This window comes from Blastomyces gilchristii (genome assembly GCF_000003855.2).
Source record: "Blastomyces gilchristii SLH14081 genomic scaffold supercont1.4, whole genome shotgun sequence".
NCBI classification, from domain to species: Eukaryota; Fungi; Ascomycota; class Eurotiomycetes; order Onygenales; family Ajellomycetaceae; genus Blastomyces; species Blastomyces gilchristii.
The window spans coordinates 3,925,015-3,941,282 of NW_003101679.1; the positions used below are offsets into that span (position 1 = coordinate 3,925,015).

Consider the following 16,268-nt stretch of genomic DNA (forward strand, 5'->3'; position numbering starts at 1 on the left):
CTATATAGACTATATTAATCAGGCCACCTTGGTTCGCCTGGTAACTACGCCGGTGTTGGCCGTTACAGCCGTTGCGGTTAGCGATCCCACTAGATCACATGACCCACCACTATATTATGTTCTTGTAGATAGATCTATCAATACAACCTTCAACTATTCTACAGATTATAGCCTGAATGACACATTTTTCTTTTTAGAACATTGCATCAACATTTTTGACACAGATAGTTCATCTTTTTTAAAAAGACTTTTACTCTTTATTAGAGATATTTCATTTTCTCTGAATCTGCTAATTAACAGATTTATATACTTTATATTTTTAAGAAAGTGTATTCTTCATTATAAAGAATATCATTTTTTTTTATATATATTTAGAAGAAGTAGAGTCATCTTAGTATGAGTAATACATCTATTACTTCAGAGTTCAGTTCAAGATTTAAAATTATATACTTCACTAAATAACTTATTAATAGAATAATTACTTATTATCAGAAGACTTCTGACTTATAAGATAAGACTAAGATTAGTTTTTATCAGAGTATGAAATTTAATGATAAGATAATAAAGAAACTTCAGAATAAAGAAAAACAGAGTTAATATTTATTTACAGAATTTATTTATTTTAACTTATTAAATTCTTTACTATCTCTTATTCTCAGAATACTGACTTTTAATAATAATCTGAATCAATCTATCTATTACACTGCAGATAATCTTATAAATCTTATATAAATAATACTATAGAATTAAATAACTGCAGCTAAAATTACTTAATATCTTATTATATCTATCTCTGTATAAAGAGATATTACAAGAGATAAGTTATAAGAATACTAGAAGAAAGTTAAATATACACTAGATATTAAATCAGTGATTATATTTAATAACTCTAATTATAAAATCTGATATATTAATATATTAATTAATATAGAAGTTATTAATGAAACTGATATTCTATTAAAAACTTAATAAGAATTCTCTTTTATATATTATATTAACTCTGAGAAGTGAAGAATCTGTTCTAAGTCTCTATATAAATATATGCTATTAAGTCTTATTAAAAATGTTTAAATCACTATTAAAATCTTGAAAGCTGATAATACTGCAGCTCTGTGAGATAAGATTAATATTAAATATATAATATCACTGACTGAAGAATAAGTTAATATCTTTAAGAAATTGATAAAATTATAAGTTAAGAAGAATAATTATCTTATTTTTCAGAGATATTTTCACTATCTTATTATCTATTATAAGAAGCTCTGTCAGAGTACTGAGAATATATATTATAATCTTTTTCTTAACAATCTATAAGATTATCAAAAACTGTTTATTAAGATATATTTAAATGAGTTTTTCTTCACTGATCAGAAATCTATTATTAATATTAATATTAATAATTTGATAAAGTAACTGATCAATTATATATTTAAAAAAAATTATTACTAAGTGAAAAAAGCAGTCTCAGACTGATTCTGTGACTGTGAAAAAGAATAAGAATAAAGATAAGAATAAAGATGAGAATAAAAGTATATCTGTATAAAAGTACACTCACTGTAGAAGATATAAATATACTGTTAACAGATATTTCATCTTACACTCTGATAAAAAGAAAAAGAAGAATGATAAGAAGAAAGAGAAGAAAAATGACTTAATAAGTTCTTAATTAGTAGTAAATACAGTAATTATAAAGATTGAGTTCTATTTCTCTTTCACAGTCACTGAAAAATCATTCTTTAGATCTTGATATTTGAATACATGTATAAGTCTGAATATAACAGATAAGCTTTATTCTTTCTTAAATATTAAATCTTTTAATGATAATATCTCTGTTAATTTTGTAACTGAGAGAACTAAGTTTGTTAAGAAAATTAAGACTGTTATCTTAAAGATTGAGAGTGATGATATTAATTTACAGAATATTTACTATATTTCTAATATTACAGTTAATCTGCTCTTATTTATAAAGCTTAAAGATCAGAGTTTCTGATTTATATTATCTTTTACTATTCTCTCATTTTTCATTTACAGAGCTCTGAATAGTGTTATTTTTCATACAGTTCAGACTGCTCAGAACAATATATATAAGATTAATAAATAAGAGTTCAATGAGAATCTCAATTATCTGAATAAGACAGTCAAGTATATTATAATATCATATAAGTATAATTTTAACTGAAAAGTTAATCTTTCTATAACTACTGTTACTACTGTTAATAACATTGATTCTACAGTTCTGAATACAGATCTTAAGAATACAAGAATATTAAAGACTTTTTTGAACTAGTACTGTAATCTCAGTCATATTCATACTAATACTATAATTACTATAGTCAAGAATTTTCATACTGAAGTCATAATTAAAGATTCTAAGACTAAGTTCTTTTGTAAGAAATGTATTAAGACAGGTATAATATAAGATTATTTAAAAACACTAATATCTAGATCTATTCAACTCATTGAGAAGGTTCATATTAATCTTATAGATAATAAATATATATTAAAAGATCTCTCTGATTGTCTCTTAGAGTTCTGTTAGAGAATTAAATACTGAATACTTATTATCTATAATATAACTCACTACTGTTGAGTATATTTTTTAAAGTTCAAGAATGAGACTGTTCAATACTTTGAGTTATGACTCAGATTTATAAGTAATCTCAGATATACAGTCTCTACTTTTCTACAGACTGATATTAATAATGTTTTTCAATTCACATATATATACACAGTTATGAATTCATATAGTATTAAATGAAAATCAACAGTATTACATTTACTACATCAGAATGATGTTTCTGAATGTGAAATCTACACTATTATAAAATGAGTTAGAGCTGCTCTTTTAAAAGATAATCTCTCTAAGAGATTCTGAGCAGATATTCTAGAGATAGTAATTATAATAATTAATAATACTCTTATATCTACAGTTCTTTACAACTTAAAATTTTGATTCTCTACTGTAGAGACTTCTGTGATTTCAAGTTTATATAAGATTTCTTAATGTGCACTTATAAATATCTCACTGAATATAAGGTATTTTCACTGATTAAGTGCAGAGATTTTTATTCACTTGTATGAATTTCAGAAGTCTGTGAATAAGCTTTCTTTATATATCAATTTCTATTATATCATTGAATTCAGTGATATATTAATATATTATCTATGATATTCTGAATCTGACAAGATTATTGCTAGTAGTAATGTGAGATTTTTAATTACTGAAAAATCAGTTATTACATCTATAAAACTTATTAATTATATCATTAAATCAGAATCTGATATTTATCTAATTAATAATAAAGATATCTCTGATATTGATAATCTGAATTCTATATAATTACAGTCTATGAAATTACTAGCTATATATACTTTAAGTCTTATTACAGATAATCTTCTAAAGTTCTATAAGAATATTACATCTCAGTCAGAGAGAGTAAAAGATTATTAAAAGAAGTTTATATAATATAAAATTACTAATCTGAAGAGATATAATATATAAAGTTTAATTTCTAAATCTGATATTCTGAGAGATAAATTGATTACTCTGAGCTATTAAGTATTTCTTAAGAAAGATAGATCTGTAGATCTGAATATTAATTCTGATAATATTTTTAAAAAATTGTATTAAGTGATTTGTAATAACTGACTTAAGAAGAGTTCTAGAGAAGAGATCTATACTTCTATTATTATTAATACTATTAATTATATTCTTTTTATAATAGCAGCACTACATAATTGAATACTTTGTTAAGTAAATATAGTGATAATATATCTGTATAAGCATCTCACTAAGAAGATCTATATAAGATAACTTACTGAATTTAAGATGGATTTGCTGAAAATACTTGTCTGCATAGTTAAGAATAGTTTATACAGTCTGAACTCTGCAGTAAAGATCTGATATAATTACTTAATAGCTCTATTAAGTAATCTTGAATTTACAGTCAGTATCTATAATTCAGTACTCTAATATTATATATTCAGATATCATCTCTATATAATAATCTATATTAATAATTTTAACATTATATTCAAGATTTCTGAGAATGCTGATTAACTAGTGAGTATACTTAGTAAGAAATTAAAAGTCAAGAATCTATATCAGCTAATTAAGTATTTGAGTATAAAAGTTAATTATTCAGACAAAGAAATTGATTTAATATATTATTAATATATTAAATATCTTATTAAAGATTTGTATCTTAATAATACAGTTATTATTAAAATATTAATAAAGAATAAATTCTATATTAATAATTTCTCTATATCTGAGAAAGAGACTGATTTTATTATTATTATTATTATTATTCTTTTATTATACTTATATACAAGCAGAGCTTATAATGAGTTCTTGTATAATGTTAAATACAGGTCAAGTGTTAATTATACAGAAGAAAATACAGATGTTGAAATCATGTCAAGATAATAAGAACATAGAAAAATACAAAGAAGTGACAATTAGATACATGTGATAATAACTTCTCAGCTCAGAAACATAAAGCAATTCATTGAAGCAATTTGTACACCTCTGTATTTATTAGAAACCTGAGGTGCTTGAGTTCCGGATTTAATATATTCTCTGTGAGTTTTGAACTCACGTGTCTTGGTTTCTCACGCCAAGGCACTACCGGGTGGCCGCATTAATCATTCGGCCACCGGGGCAGACTAGACTGGCCGCCAGGACTATAAATTTCATATTTGATCTCATTTAATCTGGTCTCATACATTTCTTGGCGTGAATCTCACTGAGACTGGCTATTAAAAAAACATGTAAAGTGACTATATATCAGATCTTAAAATGAAACCATGACTTGAAAAAAATAAGAAAGTGATCTCATTTAATCTCATTTAGTCTCATTCTTAGCATAAAGTTACTATTTTTAGACATTTTAAGGTTTTTTTTAAATTATTTTTAATTTTTTAAAAAGTAACACTTTTTGATAATACTTAAATAAGATTTAAAGTTATTTAAAGCAATAAAAATAATTTAAATTGAGAAGTGAAAATCATAATCTTATTTGAAAAATGTAATAAGAGTAGACAGTAAGTCTCACTGAGATAGTATAAGACTACTATTTAATGTTAAAACTATGTAATAAGATCAGTTAAATTAGTAATAAGACTATTAAAAAATCTGATTCTAGTCTCAGACACAGTCACACGGTCAGTTTAGAGTAGACTGATTTCATAATTCAGTGATATTAACATGATATGAGTTATTTATAATATCTTGCAGTTAAAACATATTCTGATATTACTTATACTATCTTACTACTCACTTAATGAAATATTGATTTAATATCTTAATATTGAAAGACTCTATTACATATTATATATTATTTAAAAGAGATTATAAATCTGAGTATTTTCTACAGATATAATCTGTATGAGAGATCTGTTTCTACTGATCTTTCTATCTCTATTAATCTTTTCATTTCTTCTGATTTCTCTGATGATTTCTATCTACTCTTCAGCTACTCAAATTCTGATTAAGTCAGTCTCTTGAATAGTAATAGAAAATCAATATTCAGCTATATTTTTAAACTCACAGACAGCTCAATTTTATAATATTCAGTAAAACAATCTTGTATATCTCTAAGTTTCAATGAGACTGAATATATAACTCTTAGTAAGATAGTTTATAAAGTAATATAAATTCAGAATCTTATAATTAAGCTTAACTTTATTACTATATCTCTGATACAGATTCTTACTAATAATAAGAGTATTATAGATCTTACAAAGATAACAGTTATTATAGTCTAAAGTAAGTATATTAACACATATTTTCATTTTTTATATTAACAGTTGAATCAGAGAATTATTGATTTAGAATATATTCTCATTACTTAGATGATAGTAAATGAACTTACTAAACTTTTAAATACTATGATATTTATATAATTCATGATTTTACTAGATCTTACAGATGTAAAAGTTGAGAATGTTTAATTTTACATTTGTATTTGGTTTTGACAGACTATCTTAGTGATTTGAGTGTTTTTGTATATGATTCTTGTTATCTTAAGAGAGAGTGTTAACTGTTACAGCTGTTGCGGTTAGCGATCCCACTAGATCACGTGACCCACCACTATATTATGTTCTTGTAGATAGATCTATCAATACTGTTGAGAGTCCCGCGGTTGATCGGCCCTTCTACCAGCAGTGCGCTGGTGGTGATTGAGCTCTTTGCCTCAGTAGCCTACAGGTTATGAGACTGTTGAGCGTGAGCCCCACTGTGGTCAACATGCATGAGTTCAATCTCAGAATGGACTTAAAAATTCCTAACAAATACTCTGAACATTTTAACAGTGCCAAGAGACATTCCAGGAGTGTGCCCTAGAAGTCCCGTGAGCCCTAGAACTGAGTGGTCCAGTCCATTATTAAAAAAGAAGCCATTGTGGGGAGGCCACTGAAGGGAGCCACTGAGGGAAAGTACTGTACTCTGTGGTAGCTGGTCCGAGGGGGGGTGTTGAGAGTCCCGCGGTTGATCGGCCCTTCTACCAGCAGTGCGCTGGTGGTGATTGAGCTCTTTGCCCCAGTAGCCTACAAATACAACCTTCAACTATCCTACAGCCGGATGGTTGGGCTGGTTCTCGATTTCTTAGTCAGCACCCTGATATGCCGCTCCAGATGCGCGTAGGAGGATATAGAATGAACGAGCGTTTTTTCTGCGTTCTATGAGAGTTGACAGGAGGAGGTGTGTGGATAACTAAATACCTATGGTAAAATCAAATGTTGTATATGAGGGAGAATGCATTTTAAACGGAATGTATGTAGAGGACTACTTTTGTGCAGTACGTGCGACGGAAATATACGCTGTATATATATATATTTATTTCTTGCACCTCTCCACATTTCGATATTCAAAGCAATCAAATGGCACCTACCGATTCAACCCATCGTATTATATAAATACCTTTTCTCTATAGATTTATAAACCCATACGAGAAAATACCCACGAAACTTAATTTACGTAGATGGAAAGGCGCCTGGAATACATGGCTACAATTTAGTCAAAATCGACGATTGTTCCACCAGCTAGCTAGCTTCTAAAAGGCCGCTGCGCAACATTTTATACACAACTTATTAATAGTTACCCAACTCGTTTATTAAAACCAAGTAAATTTTTAATTTACAAATTCAAGGGAATGAGACGGGTGATTTTGGAAAGTGTAAGTACGTGAAATGTGTGAAAGGTGTAAAGCTTGTGTGATTGAAAGGTTGCTAGCTTTGTGAGAAGTTATATGATGGAAGGATTAGTAAGCCAGATCATGTGACCTGACACCCCCACTCACCAGAGTAACTATACACAATGCTATATACAAAATTCGCCTTCAAATCAAGTACAAGTACTAAAAATGACTGGAAAATATGAAGTAATGAAAAACCAGTCATGATATACATCATTTTTTATTCCTCTATTCCTTCATCTTCATAATCTCCTTTCAATGTGTATATTTCAACATTTCAAGTGATTTAGTAAGCTCATTCACCGCATTCTCAGCAGATGAAATATATTGAATAGATATCTCATTCTTGCAGACAAGATCTCAAAGAATGTGAAAATGAACCTCTATATACTTCAAGCAGTGTGAAATTGCTTCAGAAGAGAATAGCTCTATAGTGAACTTATTATCAGTATGAATTGTATAAGTTAGATTATTAACTGTGATGAGAATGAGATAATCATCAGCATTCAGATTATTAAGATAAGATGAAATGAAGTCAGCATCTTCTAGAAGCTCTCAGAGACAGACAAGCTCATATACAGTCTTGAAGAATGCAATATATTCAGCCTCTGTTAATAACTTAAAGATCTCTGTTTACTGATAGCTTTATCATGTAACAGAGCTATCTGTCATGTAGATGATATAATCAGTGATTGAACAGAATTCTGAATCTCTATCAGCTTAATCAGTATCTGTGTATGCTATAGGTTCAATTTCAGTATCTCTGTGATAGATTATACTCTTATTGATTGAACTTTGTAGATATCAGAGTATACACTTATATATAACTCAGTTCTTTGATGTAGGCTGAGAGCTGAATTGTTCAAGAAATCCTGCAGTGAAGCTCATATCAGAATATGTATTAAATACAAGATATTACAGAAATCTGATACTAGATTGATAGAACTGTAGAGTAAATTCTGCTGTGTATATAATTAATTTCTTATTATTATTCATGAAATTAACATTCTTCTTCATAGAAGTGAATATAGAATGACAGTCATTTATTAAGAACTTCTTCAGAAGATTTCTTATAAAGAGAGATTAAGATAATATTAATAAAGTTAAATCTCTATTAATCTTCATTTCTAGATAGTAGTTGAAATTCTCTACATTTTTAATCTTATAATTAACAGCAATTTCAGCTTTAACTCAGTTCAGATCTTCAATTTTCAGACTGTAGAGATAAACATTATTCATGTAAATAATTATATAGATCTGTCTTTCATCATGAATAAATAGTTCAGTATTATAGAGACTGATACAGAAGTCTGAGTATAATAACATCTTTTACAGCTTCTCATATCATAAGAGTGCTGCCTGCTTAAGACTGTAGAGTCTCTGCATTAACTCATACATAAGATTATCACAGTCTTCATGAAATTCTGTGAGTTGATTCATATATATTCATTCATTAGCAGACAGTTGAGTGTTTAAAAATGTAATTATCATATCAATCTGCAGAACATATCATCTCCAGAATACTGAGATTGTCATGAGAGCTTATGAGATAAATACAGAGATAACAGATGCAAAGATTCTTAAGTAATTAACTTTTTTCTATTGAAGATTTTCACAGACAACTCAGCAGGTCTTATAGTGAATAACATCACTTATATTATTAAACTTTTTATCAAATACTCATTAATTATAAAGAACACTCATTTGTAGTATTTTCTTAATCAGTTATTAGATCTCTATCTGTTTCAAACAGTTGATCTCTTTAACACAGATCTTATAATAATACTTTCATTTCATGAAAGCTTTAATACATGTGAGATTTTTCAGGATCAGAAGTATAGTAATCTTGAAATTGATAAACAGATCTTTAAGACTATCTCTCACTGAAGATTTTCTCACTATAGTGATATTTCTTATAGATATCAGAGAATTATCTAATTTAACTGTAAGTTCTGAGAAGTTCAGTGTATTCTATACTAAAAAGATAGATATTCTCACAGAGATATCATAGTCAATTCATCAATTATTAGTAAGTATGAGAAAAAATAAACACTCAGATCAGATTTTCTCATCAATGAATAGATTATCTATTAATTGATTAAAAATTGCTGTAATCTCTTAATAAGCTGCAGTGAGTAGACCTGATATCACTGAAGAAATTACTGCAGTTACTTTACAGACTGTATTGAGTAGAATCTTCAGATTGTGTGTTATTAATATCAATGAATTGATAAGATAAAGATTCTTCTGAAAGATGATATCTTTTAATATGTATAAATGTCTGTTGAAGAGGTTCATCAATCTATAATTAATAAAATCATCATATTTCACAAAAATCAACTCTTTGAAACAGGAAGCCATCTTATTGATGAGCTTGAAGACTATTTTCAAGAATGCTTTGCAACCTCATCAGTGAATGCCATGTGCAGAGAGTAGAGCTTCAAGCCAGATCTTATACAGTGTAATTGACTTTGTATTTTCAGAGCTCTTATACAATATCATTGAGATTGACATAAGATTAAACAGCTCTGTGACTGTAATAACTATCTTATCTCACATCTTTTCTGAAGCTGAAGAGTCTATTAATAGTAATCAGAACTTCTTAATAATTAAACTGATTAATTATTCAGATACTTCATCTTACTGTGAAGTATAAGAAGAAGTCAGCTCTTATTTTATATCTTTATTAAGTATATATGCTGTGACTGTATTTGAATTCAATTCTTCACAATCTGAGTAAATAATTGCAATGTCATGTCTCAGCAGATTCTTGATGAATTGATTGAAGATTTATAGATATCTCAATATCTTATTCTTGCATTTCAATAGAAATATTCACCTTATATAGATGGCATTATCTGTTATCATTATTACAAGCTTCTTATCAGTGTAAGATAATATATTATTCTCAGTTTCAAGAGTCTCATCATTATCAAATATATTCACTCAAATCTTCAAGGCCTTGCAGATGATATGATGTGATGTGAAATTCTTGTAGAAAGTGTGTTTCTGTTTAGACTTAATATATATAACACAGAATGATAATTTCTTCAGATCAATAATAATAATATTAAATTACAGGTCTCTGATTATTTTTAATATACTATTTTCACTGATATAATTAAGTTGATAATATCACTTATCTATCAGAAGCTGTTTCAGAAGAACTGCAGATAATCAAGATAAAGATGAGATAATAAAGAAATCAGTATCTGAATTCTTAGAGTTAATTAACTGTTCAATCTTCTTGTGACTGAAAGATCTCAAAGACTCTGCATTTGAATCATAATCTGTTGAGATTGTCTTTGATTTCAAAACAGTCATATATGTCACTGCTTCATACATTGAGTCATTTATTATCTCATGAAATATCAGTGAGCTGTTGAATAGAATGTAAATATTATTATGAGACAGATTAACATAGAAGATATCACTGTTGATAGATAATAGAAACTCAAAGTAGTTCTCAGTATTAACTTATATATCACAGTAAATATAGCTCTGACATTTCATAAGCTCAGCAGAGATCAGATTTATGAATAGTTCTGACACATAGTATACATGATTGAATTCTATTAATCTTTCACTTACTGAGATGAATACAGTGCTGACACTCTGAATCTTTATAATAATCTTATTAATCACTTGAACTGTTAAATCATTGATTACTATAAGTTCTGAAAATCATGATCTATCACTCACTATGTAGCATTCAGTGCTACTATCTCATATAGTGAGAAGATTCTTGTGAGATTTCACAAAACAGACTGACACATTGATAATCTCTGTGAGATTTATTATCTGATAGATGTCTGATTCATCTGTAAAGAATAGTTAAGTTCTACTCTCACTATTATTCTTTTTCTTCTTTTTCTTGAATTTCTTTATTCTCACAGTATTGTTTATCTTTTAATTATTCAGAGCACTGTCTGAATTAATCAATCAATAGATATCAAAGTGAGATCTCTTACATTCAGAATAGATAGATGAATTTTCTAATTTCTGATAATTTTAGAAGCTCTCTTGAGTACTATTATAATCACATTCAGTACAGCCTTTACAGGTTAAATTTAATATATTATTGATAGTCATTATAACTATTGTAACTATTATAGCTATGTTAACTGTAGAATCTATATTCTGTAGATTCTTTTTATCTTTTGAAGAATTAAGCTATGAACAGATTTTCTTCATGAGAAGATTAATATTCAATATCATAGCTGTGAATTTAAAATTCTGTATCTTCTCTATTTTCTTCTGAATATAATTTCTTCAATTATTGAGTAGAACTGAGTAGAAGATATTAAATATTTATGCATCTGAGAGAGAAGTATTCAATATCTTCAATTTCATAATAATGAATCAGAACTTATTAAAGAATGTGTGTAGATTAATGATCTGTGTATTATTAAGAGATATGAATTTCAGAACTGTCTCACAGTATAACTGTATTTTAAGAACAGAGTATTTCTGTTCAATCACATTTCATAGAGTATAAGTAATTTAATTTTCATTATACTTGAAGAAATGTGATCTGACACCTGCACTCAAGAAGTTTGAGATAAATGTGTAAAGTCACTGATTTCTGACATCTTAGAATAATACTCATTTATTATCTTTTTATAGAGAGTTCTGAGTCTGTTATTTCTCTATCATATATTAACACTGTGCATCAACCAGTTTCAATTTCATGAAGATACTTTATATAATGTAATTGAATATATCAGTTAGACTGTTTAATCTCACAGTATTCTTAATATTTTTCTTAAATTGAGAGATTATCTTATCAACACAGCTATCTGATTTATAAAGATTGAATTTCAATCTTTCACTGAGATTAGAATTTCATATAACTGTACAGACTGTTAATGTAATGATAGAATGATTATTAACATTTTACAATTAATTTATAGAGAATGAGAATCTCTGTTAACAGAGTTTTTTCAGTTATAGTTCAAGTTCTAAGACTCTTTACTTCTTCTTATTCATCTCAAGTATTATCTTAAGATGCTTTATCTGTTAATCTGATATTATCTTATCTGAATAGTAGATATCTGAGTGTTCATTATTCTTATTAAGAGAATCAGTATTAAGCTATTAAGTAGATTAAGAGGCTGATCTGACTGTGTCAGAAGCTGTATTTAAATCAGCTTCAAATCAAGAGAGTGTTGTGAGATGTTCTTCAATGAAGCTTTCAAAGACTTCAGAAGAATGTTCACTGACAGAGTATAAGTATGAAGAATTATTATCATCATTAACTGCAACTGATTTAGTGAAAAGAATATGAGATTATGAACATGTATATGAGTAAGATTATATTAAATTCACTATCTTGATATTCATTTATTAAATTCTCAATATTCATTTATTGAATTCTTGTCAATATTATTCTCTTTTTCTTTCTTTTTTGCAAATATGATATGTTTTCTGCAAGTCTCTTTTTTAAGCAAGCAGTAGTATTATTAATCATCAAGATCTCAAACACATTAATACTGATAGAATAAGATGATTTTAACTTCTGAAGAGTGTATTGAATGAAGCAGTAGTTCAAATAATAAGTATATTGATAAGAAATTCTGAATTGGCAGTGATTTTGCACAAAACAGATCTCATAACCTGTGAAAGGTGTAAAGCTTGTGTGATTGAAAGGTTGCTAGCTTTGTGGGAAGTTATATGGTGAAAGGATTAGTAAGCCAGATCACGTGACCTGACAAAATGTGTGTGGCGACTTACGCAGCGTAAAATATGAAGGGGGAGATCTAAGAACTACTGTGCCACTGCTATTTATTATTGTAAAAGTGTGCCGGGAATTTAATGAGCACCTGGGCACAAGGCATGGTTGACGCCTACTAACAATGCGACCGTGCATAAACGATGAACGGAATCATCGATAATAACGCGTGGAATGGTAGGATCTACAGTACACACCGATCATGACAGATAGGGATACTACGAAGAGAAGGGAGAGATTTTTTTTTTAAAAAAAAAGTGTTGAACGACAAACGAATCCGTGTTGATTTTATTTGTCTCGGAAGAACGATGCGCACATAATGTACAACATTTAGAAGGAAAAAAACAGAATTAGTAACGAAGTGCGCCTTTGACCGAATTCCCAACCGCCATTGCCACTGTGATCGCAACGATCTCACACGTTTAATGTGCTAATAAATAAAAATTGAAACCGGCAAACTAGAAAACCCAGATGGAGAAAAAAAGAGAAGCAAGCCATCGCCTCACTAGTCATAAGAGATGACAGCTGTCAAAACACCTTGGTGCAAGAAACACACAAAAACCCATTCGTCATGAAACAAAAAAAAAAAACAGAAAGACAAAAACTATTCAAGACGACCGTTCACCACGCAGACGACGGGCGAGTTGGATGTCTTTCGACTGGATGGTAACACGCTTGGCGTGGATGGCGCACAGGTTGGTATCTTCGAAGAGGGAGACGAGGTAAGCCTCGACGGACTCTTGAAGGGCACCAATGGCGGAGGACTGGAAGCGCAGATCCGACTTGAAGTCTTGGGCGATTTCACGGACAAGGCGCTGGAATGGGAGCTTGCGGATGAGGAGCTCAGTAGACTTCTGGTAACGACGAATCTCACGGAGAGCGACGGTACCTGATTTGACGCGTTAGATGGTTGTTGTCATCGTAAGATGAGACGCGTTTAGATTGGATATGTTACTTACCAGGCTTATAGCGATGGGGCTTCTTGACACCACCAGTGGATGGGGCGGCTTTGCGAGCTGCCTTGGAGGCGAGCTGCTTGCGCGGGACCTTGCCTCCGGTAGATTTACCTGTAGGATATCAGGTTAGTGCTTGTTGGATGGCAGATGAATGGGGTGTGATGTGGTTGTGGATGGGACGTGGTAATGGAAGCGTGGTGTAGTGGTGGCACGACGCGACCGAGCGACCAACCAACAGCCACGATGATGAGGTGACAGTAAGGTGAAGGTGGTGAAGGCGAGGGTAATGACTTACGGGCAGTTTGCTTGGTTCTGGCCATCTTGAATGTCGTGAGAGTTATTTAGAGATGGATATTTTGATGAAATATGTGGTTGTTGATGAAAGTGGTGGATGGTGGTTGATGACGACGATGTAAGGAGCAGGTTGGGAGGTTGTAAGGAAGAGGGAGAAGAATGGGTGGGGGGAAGGTATTTGTAGTAGCGAGAGGGCCAAGTGGGTGATCTTTTTGAGTTTGCGCTGGGCGAGTTAATTGCCTGCGCAGTTTTTGATGGGGGGACGGGGAATCTGCCGTACTAGCGCGGTTTGGTTTTTGATCAGAAAAAGGTGCTGGAAAGCAGCACTTGGTAAGGGCTGATTTGGGCGGCTGTTTTCTGCGGGCAAAAAGAGACAAAGACTGATCTGATTTTCTTGGCGGCCGGGTCAAGGTTCAGCCTGCGCTAAGCGAGAATAAGTGCGTATCAGCCAATCAGCGTGCAGGATCAGTATTCTACATCCAGCTGCTGTCTGTTTCTGATCCCACCGCCAACCTTTTCAAATTGTAATTCAAGTGTTTACGTCCAAATTTGAGCAGTGAGTCGATTCGAAATCACTCATTTCTCAGTCCAGATCAACGTTGTGAAGAGTGTTGCCCGCAAGATCAGCTGCGGTGGCGGAATTGTCACCGAATCACTGGGCATTCACGGATCACGGGTTGGCTGAGTCATCGCGAGCTGTGATTGGCTGAATCAGCCCCTAGCGTCGTGATCACAGACATCGGCCTCCCCACCAGCCGCCAACCCTCGCCGCATTCAAATACAGCAGCTCTCCGACTTCTCTTCTGCTTCTTCTCTCTTCTCTTCCCCCCACACTCTCACATCAACAAGCTTCTCTCCACGCGTCTATTCCTGCGATACCACACCATCTTCAAACTACCCACTACCTTTTTTAACCAAAAACAAACCTCTACAACTCTATCAATATGACTGGACGTAAGTTAATATATCTGGCATCCCAAAGACGCGTCTCATCAAGGTGACTCGCTAACAATCACTCTCAACAACAGGCGGCAAAGGAGGCAAAGGTCTTGGAAAGGGCGGTGCCAAGCGCCATCGCAAGATTCTACGAGACAACATCCAGGGTATCACCAAGCCCGCTATCCGTCGTCTTGCCCGCCGTGGCGGTGTCAAGCGTATCTCCGCCATGATCTACGAAGAAACCCGTGGTGTCCTCAAGACCTTCCTCGAAGGTGTCATCCGCGATGCCGTCACATACACTGAGCACGCCAAGAGAAAGACAGTCACGTCGCTAGACGTTGTCTATGCTCTTAAGAGACAAGGACGTGAGTTTACTACCCTTTAGCATCATTTAGTTATATATCGTTTCGACGCGTCTCTAACATCTTTTCCCTTTTCGCAGGTACTCTCTACGGTTTCGGTGGTTAAACTTGCACAAAATATTCATATACCTCTTTTAACGATCCGGTTTTCCCTTCTACGATATTGGCTTCGTGGTGTTACATTTCTTTGTTGCGGCTATTCATGGGTTTATTCGCTGGGTTTCGTTTGTCTTAATTATTTTTTCATGTCTTTTTTCCCCTGGGTGGGCTGGTGGCCGTGGAGTCTTGCTTGTATCATACAAACCAAAGTGTTTTGTTCACATTTTATATTCGCTGTTTTCAGCCATCCATTAACGCTATCCTGGTGGCAATTCTTGAGATCAAGAATTTATCGAATGAAATTGCAGTCTGATCTGCCTTTCTTGTTTTAATCCTCTCAACTTCCATAGCAAATTCGATATCTAGTCTTATGGTTTATGTAAGCATCGGACGCGTATTGTTATGATGCCTATGCTCGACCTGTACCCGTATACCCGTGTATGATCCATTGGTTTCCGCCGTTTCCGTTTACTGGTTATGGGATCTTGTTGCAGTTCCATTTGTCCGTGACACAATGGGCGCGCACATCGCATTACTTATCATTACTTACTTTCTATACGTACTGTATCTCATTATTGCAAAACACAGGCGTACTGAGCTTTTGATGTTTGCTATCATGTTTACGACAAAATCTCTAGAAATCAACGCAGGACTAGATATATATGTCACGTGATCTTTATGTTTTATCTAC

The 16,268-nt window shown here is 31.6% G+C and overlaps 2 protein-coding genes across 2 annotated transcripts; one reads left to right on the forward strand and one right to left on the reverse strand.

Moving 5' to 3' along the window:
- Positions 1-13,483: 13,483 nt before the first annotated feature.
- BDBG_03002 (histone H3) lies at positions 13,484-14,309 on the reverse strand. Its single transcript, XM_002626779.2, has 3 exons — positions 14,179-14,309; positions 13,887-13,994; positions 13,484-13,816 (listed from the first exon to the last, which is right to left on the reverse strand). The coding sequence occupies exons 1-3, from the start codon at positions 14,201-14,203 to the stop codon at positions 13,536-13,538; spliced, it is 414 nt and encodes a 137-aa protein (XP_002626825.1). The 5' UTR covers positions 14,204-14,309; the 3' UTR covers positions 13,484-13,535.
- An 812-nt stretch (positions 14,310-15,121) lies between these two features.
- On the forward strand, positions 15,122-15,584 carry BDBG_03003 (histone H4; the record flags this gene model as incomplete). Its single annotated transcript, XM_002626780.2, has 3 exons — positions 15,122-15,131; positions 15,206-15,481; positions 15,559-15,584. The coding sequence occupies 3 exons, from the start codon at positions 15,122-15,124 to the stop codon at positions 15,582-15,584; spliced, it is 312 nt and encodes a 103-aa protein (XP_002626826.1).
- Between the last annotated feature and the right edge of the window lie 684 nt (positions 15,585-16,268).

Bases quoted from the DNA above. Each gene is read 5' to 3' on its own strand.
- BDBG_03002 (XM_002626779.2), bottom strand. From the start codon at position 14,203: ATGGCCAGAACCAAGCAAACTGCCC. The intron at 13,995-14,178 runs GTAAGTCATTAC...GATATCCTACAG, and splicing joins CAGAACCAAGCAAACTGCCC to GTAAATCTACCGGAGGCAAG. The intron at 13,817-13,886 runs GTAAGTAACATA...GCGTCAAATCAG, and splicing joins GCCCCATCGCTATAAGCCTG to GTACCGTCGCTCTCCGTGAG.